We start from the raw sequence: 13,209 nt of genomic DNA, 5'->3' as shown, positions 1-13,209 counted from the left end.
CCCCGCCCCCACTCACACACATAAAGTTTTGTTGCCTGTCACAACTATTTGTGTGCTGGAAGAGCAAGTGGGTGAATGGAAGGGTAGGTGGGTGGATGGAGTGGTTAGGGGAGGAAATCTTGAAGCCTACCACCAACACAAGGTGCTGGAGGCTGCAAGTTGGGAACATCCTGCCCCCCCTCCCCCCGGCCAGGCTCTAGATTAGGGTTTGCCAGTTACAGGCTGGAAAATCCCACAGAACTGCAGGCTGAAGCCTGAAGAGAGAAGGGTGTGAGGAGGGAAGTGACCTTAATGGGTCTCATACCAATGTCAACCTACCACTGCAGCCATCCTCACCAGAAAACCTGATTCCCATAGGCTGGAGTCTGACTCACCATCCAAAGGGTATTGTCCTTCCAGGCCTGTGTGGTGCCATCCCAGCAGCCCCCACAGTCCTGTGCATTTGGGGACCAGTCCGTGAAGCCCTGGAAAGCTGATAGTTGGTACCTTTTGGACTGCTAGGGGCCATGGGGCTGGGGGGAAGGGACAGCTTGCATGCTCCTAGATGCTCACATCCATAGAGATGTCAGCCATTTTGTCCCAGGCACAGCCATACAGAACTCAGTTGTTTCTGAGCTTGGAGTGGAGACTCCCAGACGCACAGAGCAGCCATATGATCAGATTTTCCGTTTCATGTACAGTTCCTGTGGCTGGACACTCTGAAATAATTCTCATTGTGCCAATGGGTGACCCCTCCAGCAACAGTAGGCGGCACACGGAGGGACTACCCAACTCACCAAGGTCATGAGTTCCAAGTTTAGAAGAAGTCATTACCCCCTATCGTCTTCAGGGGAGCCCCTATCTCCTAGAGCAAAGTAGAAACACCCTGGGGGGACAATGCTCACTCAATGGAGGGAGGTCACAGACACTATACCTTCACAGACGGGCTGGGTCATCATGTTCCCCGATGGTGATGCCATCCCTCCTACTCCCATGCAAGGTGCCCCTAGAGGTCCTCTCCTGCCGCCTCAGATCCATTCCCTTGCCTTACAACTGGGGGCATTGCCTTGACCTGTCTAGAGGGTCTCCTTTGCCATTGTGGCCATCATCCACCCCCCTTTCCCTAGGCTTTCCCCCTCCAGCAACGCTTGGGGCAGCCTCTTCCTTGGCCCTACTTTGCCTAATCCTGCTCCATCCCTGCCTCCTGGGATGGCTTTGACATCTCACTCCTCTCCCATTTATCCATGCTGCCTGCTGGTTGTTGGCCAACCTGTCCATCACTGCCCCTCCGTGCCAGCACTCTTGCGCCAATGTTCTTTTCCCCCAGTGCTGCTTTTTTTGGTCCTAGGGCTGACCACAGAGCAATTAACTCCGTAAGATACTCTCAACTGCACCATGCCTGGTCACTGTTTCTCTCTCCCCCCTCCCCTGGATTGGACTGCTCAATAGTTAATAAATCTATAAGTCTATAGATACTTGTTAAATAATTATTTTGTATGTATTCATAATCAATTTTTGGGTCAATGAATTGTACACAGGATACAGTATTTTGTCTATAAACTGCTTGGCTCACTGAGAATTGAGATCTGCAAACTTTATTTGATTAAGATATAATATAATAAAATATTACAAGTTCATATTCTATCCCTCATCTTCCATATATAAACATCTTGGTAGGAATATGTATATATAGGATACATACAACAGGAACACCTGAACTCATGTTATCAATCTCTGCTGATTTTTGGTTTAATAAATGACATCTTCCCAGTACCTGAATTGTTCCCTGGTTCTTATAAGCTCTCCCATAGTATCTTCCTCCTCTTCCAAATGTTCTTATCACTGGAGTGGAAATAACTCCCCTAGGACGCCTAACAAAAAAACCCACATTTGTACAGTTTTTAATATTCAATGCTCAGCAATTTTTTTGCAGACAGTACAATCTTATGTTGACAGTATGCTAGTCGCTTTTGTTTGTTTTCATAACTTCTTAAACATACGTTTTAGTTTGCAACATGAACAGTTTACCCATAATAAAATTTCTGTAAGAAAGCTACAAAAATGTAGTGCAATCAAAACAGTCCTATATGAGACCAAATACTTAAATAGGACTAGTTCCAAAAAACAGAAGAAATCAGTGTTAAAATTTTCTTCTCAGTAATGTACTGCATGAACATAGTATTAATTGTAAATTTCACAACCATATATTAACATTGCTTATTTTTCCTCATATCATTAATTTTTACCAATTACAATATTTGTCTTTGCTGTGGTTGACCAATAATAGGTTCAGGAATTGAAATACCCGCCAGCATTCCCATTTCTTGTAAGTGCATTGCATGGCGGGGGTGGGGGGTGGGGGGAGAGGAGGAAAGGGAAGGAAGAAGCCTAATGGTGCCTGTACACATTAAGTCTCATTATACATGACTGTGTGCTGCGGACTACTTGTCTATAGAAATGCACAATGAAAATGTAAGCTTCCGTTCTGCCAACTTTCAAACAACATAGAATATTATTCAGTTACAATATGTTTTAGAACAGCATTTTAGACCAGTGAACCATATCCCTCCAGGATAACTTAACGTCTAAGCAGATACCACTGGTTTTCTATCTTCATTGCTTTCCCCTCCTCTCTTCAACTGAGAAGGGGAGTGACAGGAAATCAAAGCATGCAAAAATCTGAATAGCAAACAGCTGCCAAATCCCTCTATCTCTACTGAAGGTTAACTTTTGATAGACATTAAAGTACAGGGTTGAGTTCTGCCTACCCTCTTGTTGGTCCTCCAACAGAAACCACCTGAAGAGGAAACGGCCCCCTCCCTCCTCGGCCACGTCTGCTTCCAGCCCAGTGGCCAACCACAGTGCCGGCTATTTCGAGTTTCCCTCCCTGAGAAGGAATAGGTTGGACTCCTAAAGAAGACAAAAAAATAAAAATTTTCCTTGCTACTGCAACTGGACAGAACTTATAGATGTTAATTTCACTACACAACAGACTTCCAGATCAGGGAAGAAGAATAACTAAATATGAATTTTATCAAAATAAACTGGCCATTATTGCAATGCCCTTCTATAAAAGTCACTGTGAGACATAATTTAGAATCATGGAATTACAGAGTTGGAAGAGGCCCCAAGGGCCATCAAGTCCAACCCCCTGCTGTGCAGGAATACACAATCAAAGCAAAGTAACACTGTGGGACATTTGGAACACTGTGCAGTTCTGGTCACTGTACCTCAAAAAGGACACTGCAAAAAGCACAGAAGAGAGCACCCAAGACCACTAGGGGGTTAGATCACCTTTCCTATGAGGAAAGACTGGCGAGTATGGGTCTTTACAGTCTAGAAAAAAAAGATAGCTAAAGGAAGACATGATCAATGTTTACAAATTTATGCGTGGGATGGAGAAAGTAGATATAGCAAGCTTTTATCCCCTATCCTACAATACTAGAACTGAGGGCTACACAATGAAGTTGTTGACAAAAGAAATACCATATTACTGAAAGGAAGATGACCCTGAATGTAAGGCAACCCCTTTTAAAAACCTTAGAATTGCATTTGAGTAAATATTGTATTTCTGCACTAAACTAAACTGTGGAATTCACTGCCAGCAGAGGAAGTGATCGTTAGGCAAATTTATTGAGGAGAGGTCCATCAGTGGCTACTAGCCAGTGATTTAAAGGAGCCTCTATTTACAAAGGTCGTAGACTATTAGCGGAAGGCAACATCAAAGGAAGGCTTTGGCATTGATCTCTTATTTGTTGGCTCTCTAGGCAACTGGTTAGCCACTGTGTGAAACAGTATGATGGACTAGATGGACTACTGGTCTAATCCAGCTGGCTCTTCTCATGTTTTTATGCTATTTCTAAGATTAACTACTTCAGTTTTGCTACTATAGTTCAAAGTATTAGCATTAAAAGAAAAACAACAACTAGAGTGGCTTATTTTCAGCTGCTGGCAACTCAGAATTCACATTCTCAGAATAAAAGGGGGTGTACTACTGTCACCTTTCAGACCTCATAAAGACAAAGGTCTTCATTAACTTTGTGTTTGAGCATGTATTACCAATTAATTTAACATTTGGATAGATGTTCATATTTTTGATTGTTTACAGAATAATGCTTCATCAGCAAGCATTTTCAGAAACCTAAATAAACTTTTAGCAAGGTATGACTAATTTAATAGCAATCAAAGCATTAGGATGGAAAGAACGCATTAGATGAAATTAAAACTAAGGGATTTCTTGTCCTGTTTTTTAAAAAGGAGGAATATGGGAATTTTAATACATTTCCTTTTCCTGAAACATGGAGAATGATGCATTAAGAAAGAGTACAACAGCAATGAGTTATAAATATTTGCCATAGTTGATATTTTTGAGGGTTTTTCACTAAATTAAAAACAAGAGAAGCCTCCAGTGTTACTGAACCTTGTTAAGTGGCCTTTTTGAAGAATTGTTAAAATAGAAATGTAATATCAACATTTAAAACTTATTTTCATCTTACAGGCAGACAAGTGACAACAATAGTTTGCTATCACTACTAAGATATTCCTAGCAATAACTGCAATTAATGAATGACTATGACAGTAAACTTGGGAATTGGTGGCAACAGGAAGTAACGAATGTAAACAATTGAGGATGACTGAAAAAGAATTCTGGATCTTTCATGGCAGCCGTCGCTTCAGAAAAAGGTTTGGTATAATTACCGCCCTGAAACTTGCTAGTCCTGTTGCTGTCACCGCAGGAGAAAGCTCCAGGGTGTCCTCCTGCAGCAGTCATACGGAAGGCCCGATAAGCGCCTGGTGCTATTGCTTCCCCGTAAGAGCCTCCAAAGCCATAAACTCCTGCAAAAGTGGGGGGGGGGGGGGGGGGGAAGAGGTAAAAAGAGATTGATATTATTCCAGTTCAATATCCAGCCCAATGTAAAAGTTCCCATAATGCACCCAGAAACAGAAGAGTTTATGACCAGCAACTGTATAGGAACTAAGACAAAACCAGTAGCAGTATCTTGATTACCGATAAGGAACTTTAGAAGCTAACAATGCAACTCTAAGGAGAGTTACTCTAGTCTAAGGCCATTAATTTCAATGGGTTTGGACTGGAGTAACTCTGCGCAGGATTGCACTGTAGGTAACTTTTACACAGTTCATTTTAATGTGATTGCAACATTAAGTTTTGAGTCATAACTCCATTTTACCAATTTATCATTTGAAAATTTGGCCCAGTACTGTGATAAAGAACACTTGCAGATAAACTACCAGAAACCAAAATAATGGCTTTCAGGAAACATCAAAAAGGAGGACCTGCCTGGAATCTGAGTGGCTTTAAACTGAAATAAATAAAATAAATATCTATAAATATCTGGGGATCGTCCTTCAGTCCTCTGACTCTCTGAATCTGAATAGGTCAAAATGTTCTTGTCCAGTGGTGAGTCCCAGGTCTCTATGTAAGTTGCGAATATATATATAAAGTGTGTCATCACGTAGCCAAATAAAACTGCTAAATGGAGTAATTGATTTTTATAAATTTAATTACTTTTCCTCTAGACTTTTTTTCTTATGTCAAATTTTGTAGTATGGATTGTTTGGAGGTTTTAAGTGCTATTATTTTATTTGTAAGCCTGATCAATGATTATATATAATAAAATGAAAATGAAAACAATTTGTCCTGCCTCCACACCACAGTACATTTAACCCCCACCCCCACTGAAAAAAAAATACAGTGTGTGTGTTAGGTGCTGTCAAATCATTTCTGACTTAAGGATTAATGTCGTCCAAAACATCCTATAATTAACAGCCTTGTTCAATATAAACTGTGTGTTTATATACTGTATTTTTTCAGGGTTTATTACAGCCTGGAAGAAACTAACAATGTAGGCCTCAAAATAAATATTTCCCAAATGAAGAGGGGCAAAACTATATTTAAGCATCTAATCACAATCCATTCCTTTTTATTTTTATTCTTCAATATAATCAAATTTCTCTTTTATTCTTAAAACATTTTCTAAGACTTTCACAACTCAAATGTGTAGCTTATTGAAGTAAAGAGCCCCCTTCCCGCAGTATACAGTAATCTTCCAAGGTATGTTTAATTAACTTAAGTTTGTAGATGGTGCTAAAAATCCTAAACCCTACTATGCTTCTTTTTAAGACTTCATGTTTTACAACTGATTTACATTACATTTAAATTTGGTGAATATATCAATTAGCCTTATGAACATATAAAGCTGCCTAATCCAACTCAGACCATTTCAGAAATGCCTTTCCCAGAACACCATACCTCACATACTTTAACAAGCAACTGAACCCTGAATCTTCTGTATTCAAAGGATTTGCCATTCAAGCGGCTGCTCACCTCTTGCATCTTACAGGCTTGAGACACACAAAACTCAAGAGCTGTGAGTCCCTTGACTGCTAAACATTGCAAACTGTGGTGAGAACCAAGGTATATCTATTTAGGCATGATAAGAACCTATGAACGTACTACACAAACCACATTAGGCACTACACAAACAATAGAAACAGCACTTCATCCAAAGTGGAATCTACAGCTGGGCACATCATGACAAAAAAGCACACCTACCAGGAAAGCCTCTGCCTCTGCCCTGAGGTGGTGGAACTGGCCCAAAATGCCGAGGATACATAGAAGCTGGATAGAAAGGCATGGCATGTGGAGGAGGGAAAGGGAGCGGATGGTTCTGCCGGGAAAAATGTAAGCCTTCAAGGATGCTCTGGCGCATCTTTTCCACCTTGGCAGCTTGTTCAGCCTACAATGAACATGGCATAATTATTTCTGAAACCTATATACAACATCTATACACAATAAATATTTCTTGTTTGTTTCTGATTCATGCTAATTTTTAAATGACGTAACACTTGCATCAGCAAGTAAGGGACTCATGTGAATATAAGACCACAAATAAGTGACTCATGGGAAACCAAATCACCCAAACCTACTTGACAACACACAGAATACTCATAAAGATAAAGAATACTTTCTTTTTCATTAACCTTTCAGATTCAGTCTCAGAGCTAAATTAGACATGATGACATCTTTGGGGCTGCCACGAGGATGCCATCACCATTTTTAAATGCCACGACCCAATTCTGCTCAGGCCTGCAGTACAGCTGATTGAGGCTCTGTCTACCCTCTGTGTCTTATCAAATGCTGAAAGAATTGCGCAGAGAGACAACCTCAGCTGTTTCAACATTTGAAAAGATTGGGAGAGGGGGGAAGGCCAAGATCAGGCCCCTGCAGCACTTTAAAATGGCAGTAGCATCCTCACAATTGCCACAAGGCTGCCCTCACATCTAGTTTGGCCCTCAGACAGAATACTGCTGCTTCAGAGAACTCACAGCTTCTTCTGTTTCTCCTTCCAGGACCCAAAGCAGGACACACATTTCCTTATAGAAGAGTCTTGGTAGCCTGATGTATACACCATATGTATACATCATATGGACATATGGGCATGCATATTCTATAAATAAAGACGCAGTCATCCCTTCCAAATTATCTACACTAGTCCTCTTGAAAATGAGTGATACATAAAAAAATGAACATTAAGCCCTTAACCCAAATACATGAGTGTGTGTATGCATATGCATGTGCACAGAATACGACATTCTGAATTCTTTGCAGGATGTCGTTGATCCAGCATATTACTAGTTTATTACTTCATTTACGAAGGTTTTGATTCACACATCTCCAAAATGAAGCACATTTCTTGAGAATGTTTTACCTGTCTTTCACATTTGTTTTTCAGTATTGTTACTGAAAATTTACTAGCCACTGTAGACTTCCAGTGTGCAAAGCAAACCACCAACTTTCAGGAATAACATACCTGACCATCACAGAGGTCAATGAGAGGAACTTTTTGCCGGCTTGCTTTGATGAGCTTAGTCTGAAACAACTTCCCATCAAAGTACATCCACGGACAGCAGTGTTCCCAAGGAATTGGCTGACCACAAGCATCATTGGCAAAAAAAGCCATATCAACACCACTCATAAACAAAGCAGACAACTGAATCCCTCGAGGATCTAGATTTTCAATCTTTAAGAAAGAAATTAAACTTCAGTAAATATCACACAAAATATATTTATTTGCAGGTCTGGTCTGAAATGAAATATGCTGGTTTATACCCTACCACCATGCCAGATGTACATTCCCTCTTCTTTCTCTCAGAAGTTTCTTTTGACCCCACGAAAGGCATCCATCCCCATAACACCTCCCACAAAGGTGGATAATTAAGCAGAAGGATGATACAATACAACCCATCTATTACAAAGATTATTTTAGATATTAAATATTAATTAGACGCACATATGCATGTGCATGTCTGCTTGTGTCCAGGTGTAATTCAGTTAAACTTTCTTAAATCCCATTGTAAAACATGGACGTGCATGAAGTTAATAATTGTGAATTAACTATGACATGTACATTGAAATACCAAGTAAAAACACTGAAGGAGAAAAAAATGGGCTACATGAAAAAAAGAAGGTGGTTGATTTGTACTATGAACCCAGAACTTTCAGAAAACTGAACTGGCTTTGAGCCACGTGAATGCACACAGTGACGTATCACAATGAAGTTTTAACCACATTCTATGCATTTAATAAGTCCCATGTTAAGGCCAAATTATTTCCAGTTAGAAGTAGTAAGACAAACATTTCACCCAAAACCATGGAAAGCTAATACGTAGTTAAAATGGAGAGTAATGGTTAGATCAGAGGCGTCAATTCAATCTCAGCTCCTTGAGAGGGCTTATCAGGCCTGTGAGCTGACCGAGAAAGCAACCCCCACCCCACCCCCGGGCCCCAGTCACATTTATGTCATATCTGGCCCTCATAACAAAGTACTTTGAAACTCCTGGGTTAGATGATTTATTGGTTTGATTCCATGTAAGCAGTGCTTTAGACCAAATACATTAAATGTTCAGAACAACCTAATCAAGTCATGTTTGAAATGTCTGAAAGCATGCTGATTATGCAGTCTTTATGGTATTTGTGTTTTCAAGCTGAACTTTGGCTAGATCATTAGTACTGAACAACAAAAATTCCAAAAAAATGTAGGTAGGCTGTGAGTTTTAAAGTACAGGAGCAGTGAGAACAAGTTCCCAGAGTGAATTTGCCTATTTAGTAATTAAATGCTATAAAACTAAGCTCAGGGTGAAAAACTGTGTAACAGCAGCCCCTGAATAACTCCCCCTTCATTTACTTTTAATAACGTATAAACACCGCAAGAAAATGTTACAGGTCTTAGACTGAACTGTTTATTAAACTATCAGGGAGTTAATGACTGTACATCAAATATCCATAATGGAACACAATAAATCTCCTGTTTGAGAACACAAATGAAGAGTACAAAACATGCACATGGTTTCAATGGATGATCCTTGTGAAGTCACAGTATGACATCTGCCAAATCTTAGCATCTGTGATGACCAAGCCAGTAGGCTCAAAATGCAAGACTCTGTTTAACTGCAGAAGTTACATATAAAGACCATGAGAAAAAATACTTAAGTATTTTATTTAAATAGTCTGGATCCATAAAGAACTCCTTTTCTGAACAGACTCCTTTTGTGAACCACTGGATCCAATCCAATGTGTCTGATACATGGCCCTACAAGTATTTTTCAAAAACGTTTAAGGCACATTTTATCATTAAAAATGTGAAAGTTAAAACTTAGATATACATTCTGCTTTCTTCTATGAAACTAATTTCTTTTACCCTGTTACTTGATGAAAATGTTGAAAATGAAAAGGCTTTCCAAAAGCTGGCCTCTATGTGAATGTGCAGTGATGCTCAGCAGGGAAAAAGAGATATAGAAAGTGGTCCCCCTTCCCTTTCAGGATAGCAAGATTGAATACCATTAATTTTCAAGCAAAGGAAATGCAAGAACCAGACGTGTTTAACCTCAAGAATTATAAATCACAATTTGTTTAGCTAACCAAAACTGGTCTACAGATGAAGTCAATAACCTTTTGTCCCAATATCTTATTTCAGTAAATGGAAACCATATATATCAATGAAGCTACTGTACCAAGTTAGTACGCTCCACTGAAGTTTAAAAATCACCTTAAGTTCTTGTAGTTGGTCAGGTTCATACAGTTTTGGAGATAAAGCTTGAGCCAGAAAAGCATCAAGTTCCTGGCGACGAAGTATTCGAATCCCAGGCCATTGCACCATATATCTGAAAAGGGAAAGTGTCTTGGATTCAACAGTGTTTGAAAAATTCTGAATATTTATGATTGACTTACATAACAAGTATATCACAAATTATGTCTTACAATGAAACTTAAATGCAATTCACTCTCTACTGCATATAAAAAGACAACCAATAAATATTTATGAAATTTATAATAAAGTGTCACAGTGCAATTAAAAACAATAATCACCTATTATATAAAGCATTCAAATTACAATAGAATTCAGAACACAGGAAGAAAAGCACATCTCAATTCAAGACAACTTCTCCTAACATTCTAATCTCATTCTGAACAAGACGATGAGAGTCAAGTATAATTAGTCCAATAGTAAACAAGATACCGGAAGCCAAGAACAAGCGGTATTCGTGATAAAAATCCACTTTCAAGGATTTTTCTTCAAGGCGCAAAGCCCCCTTATCAATGTAGCTTGAGTTGAATCATATTCCTATGCTTTCTTGAGTTTGAAGCTGATAGCCAAAGTGACTTGTGTTGAATCACATGTTTATGTATTTCTGGCACAATTGCCACATGGAGTCTTACCAAGCAAATGCTCTCAAGGTGGATGGGGATGGTGCCCATCCCTGGAATACCCGTGTAGCTGGGGATGGTATGCAAGCGCCAACATGAGGCCAGGCGTTGCGGGGCCACTGCAGTGGCTGAGCGCCAGCAAACTTGCCCCACTGTCTGCGTAAGTGCTCTGGAGAAGGCATTTAAACTGGCAGAAACCTGTGCCATATCCAGAGGGGGATTCTGCTCCCCTCCCTGGATTGTGCTGACCAATTCTTTTTGTCTCTAAAGGCACTACATTGTCTATTTTTTAGAAGAAGGTTAGCTGCAAAGTTCTAATTTGATTACATTAATCGAAAATCTTAAAGCAACTTCCCGATCTCTGATACTTTGAATCAGTATAACGCTACTACTAATCCAATAATATTTACATTATTTTAATCATTCAGTGTTATATATTAAATATTAACATTTTATTGACAAAAGTAAGCTTTACTGATAAACACCTTTGAGTAGCAGTTGATGAATGCCATGCATATTTACACCTGATTTTTTTAATTATTTATGTATGCTACTTTTTACCTTCTTCATCAAGGCAGCTTCTGAATAAAACCATATCACAACATTAAAAATAAGCCATTCAGCACAAGTTGCATAAAAATTATCAGTATTTATTATCTGCTGCTTCTTATGAAAGTGCTGCCAGAGGCATGTACACTTGTGAGAAGGCTATAATAAAGAGCATATGGCAAGTAAATTATTAGAAATAATGTAAAGGTGGTATTTCACACCGTATTAGAGTGGCTTAATTGAAACTGCACATACCTGAAGGTGTAAAAATACTTCAAATTTGGTGGGAGTGTCCTATAGCAGACACTTATTGGCTGATACTTATTGGGAAGCCAGTGTGGTGTAGTGGTTGTTGTTGTTGTTGTTATTATTATATTTATAAACCGCCCTCCCTAAAAGCAGGTGGATTCTAATCTGGAGAACCGGGTTTGATTCCTCACTCTTCCACCTGAGTGGTGGAGGCTTATCTGGTGAACCAGATGTGTTTCCCCACTCCTACACATTTCTGCTGGGTGACCTTGTGCTAGTCACAGTTCTTCGGAACTCTCTCAGCCACACCTACCTCACAAGGTGTCTATTGCGGGGAAAGGAAGGGAAAAGAACTTGTAGGGCACCTTGAGTCTCCTGACAGGAGAGAAATGTGGGGTATAAATCCAAACTCCTCTTCTTAGTGTATTTAAAATCTTAGAATATATTATGAAACAAATTATATGATGTGGTCTCAAAATTGCATTGTTTCCCAAACAGCTGAAACCAGAAACCAAGTAGTAGCATGCATGTCATCGGCACAATGTTGGAAACAGGAAAAGTTCCCAAGTTCAGTAATATGGATTCATAAAGTTCATTATGTTAATGAATAAACTGCATACAGATAGATGTGGGAAAGAGAGACGCACAAAGGACTGTTAAGGTTTGGCAACCTTTCTTGTTATACACTAGAATAAAATTAAGCCCAAGGAGACTGAAGAAATTCTGCAGTTCCTATAAATGGGTTATATGGGACAGGACATTTGGATTACAGTGTGTAATATTCTAAAATATATCTGTGTTAGTAGTATACTAGTCAGTGGAATATTTCATTGTGAGTTTTTCTTAGATAGGTTTATGTAATGTTTGGAATTTTGATAATGAATATAAAAAGGATACATTGAAGAACTTGGTTACAAAGAACAGGGCTATGAAAGAACCGCTGACCATCTATCAAATATGAAGATGCAAAAAAACCAGATCATTACTTCTATGGGTGTCAAAAGAAATCATAAGAAATCGCCAAAACCAACAAAAGAACAGGTAAACATGATTTGAAAGGCATGAATTCTACTCATATTAAACAGGAAAACTGTCAGGTGATCTTTGGTAGTCAAAACTCACCTTAATACACAACAGAGCACCATAAGGTGAGTGGGCACATTAGTTGGATTTAACATTGCTGGTGTGTCTGACCTCATACAAGCCAAGAATGCCCTCATTCTTCGATTCTTGTCCTCCACTGCTTTCCCCAGCCACAGTTTCTTCAAATTTGGACAAGTCCATTCCCTAAACGCAAGAGCTTCTACCAACTCAGGAGTCTGGGGAGACTTTCCTTTGTAAGCGGCCCATTCCTTAATTATCACTGGTGAAACTACAAAACAAAATTAAAAAACTAAATACTTTTATCTTTGTATTTAGATAGCCAAGCAATTTACCCACTAATACATCAATCCTAAAACTTATAAATTTATAAATGCACATTAAAAATGCACCTTACCTCATTAAAAATGTTCTAAACTTCAACATCAATTGAATTTTAAGTTTACTGAGTACTACAACTGATTTGTATACCTTATGAACCAATGTATCTAAAGTTAACATGTCTAAATTCCAGTGAATCACTGCTAATCTTGACTAAAGTAGGGCACAATCCAGTCGATGTAACCTGTAAACCAGTTCTTATGGTGGGATCTTATTAATCAGAA

The 13,209-nt window shown here is 39.1% G+C and overlaps 1 protein-coding gene across 1 annotated transcript in view; it reads right to left on the bottom strand.

Annotated features, from left to right (window-relative positions):
- FAM120A (family with sequence similarity 120A) overlaps nt 1-13,209 on the bottom strand; it is a 75,810-nt gene that overhangs the window by 2,642 nt on the left and 59,959 nt on the right. The window contains exons 11-17 of the mRNA XM_048488184.1: nt 12,626-12,875; nt 10,047-10,161; nt 7,812-8,021; nt 6,554-6,737; nt 4,678-4,815; nt 2,748-2,889; nt 1,754-1,850 (exon numbers count right to left, since the gene is read on the bottom strand). Of these exons, the coding sequence (XP_048344141.1) occupies nt 1,754-1,850; nt 2,748-2,889; nt 4,678-4,815; nt 6,554-6,737; nt 7,812-8,021; nt 10,047-10,161; nt 12,626-12,875 (1,136 nt within the window). The remainder of the gene's footprint in view (nt 1-1,753; nt 1,851-2,747; nt 2,890-4,677; nt 4,816-6,553; nt 6,738-7,811; nt 8,022-10,046; nt 10,162-12,625; nt 12,876-13,209) is intronic.

Source organism: Sphaerodactylus townsendi, linkage group LG03, assembly GCF_021028975.2.
Source record: "Sphaerodactylus townsendi isolate TG3544 linkage group LG03, MPM_Stown_v2.3, whole genome shotgun sequence".
NCBI classification, from domain to species: Eukaryota; Metazoa; Chordata; class Lepidosauria; order Squamata; family Sphaerodactylidae; genus Sphaerodactylus; species Sphaerodactylus townsendi.
Note: the sequence above shows the minus strand (reverse complement) of the source record. Positions and strands in the feature narration are given on the sequence as shown.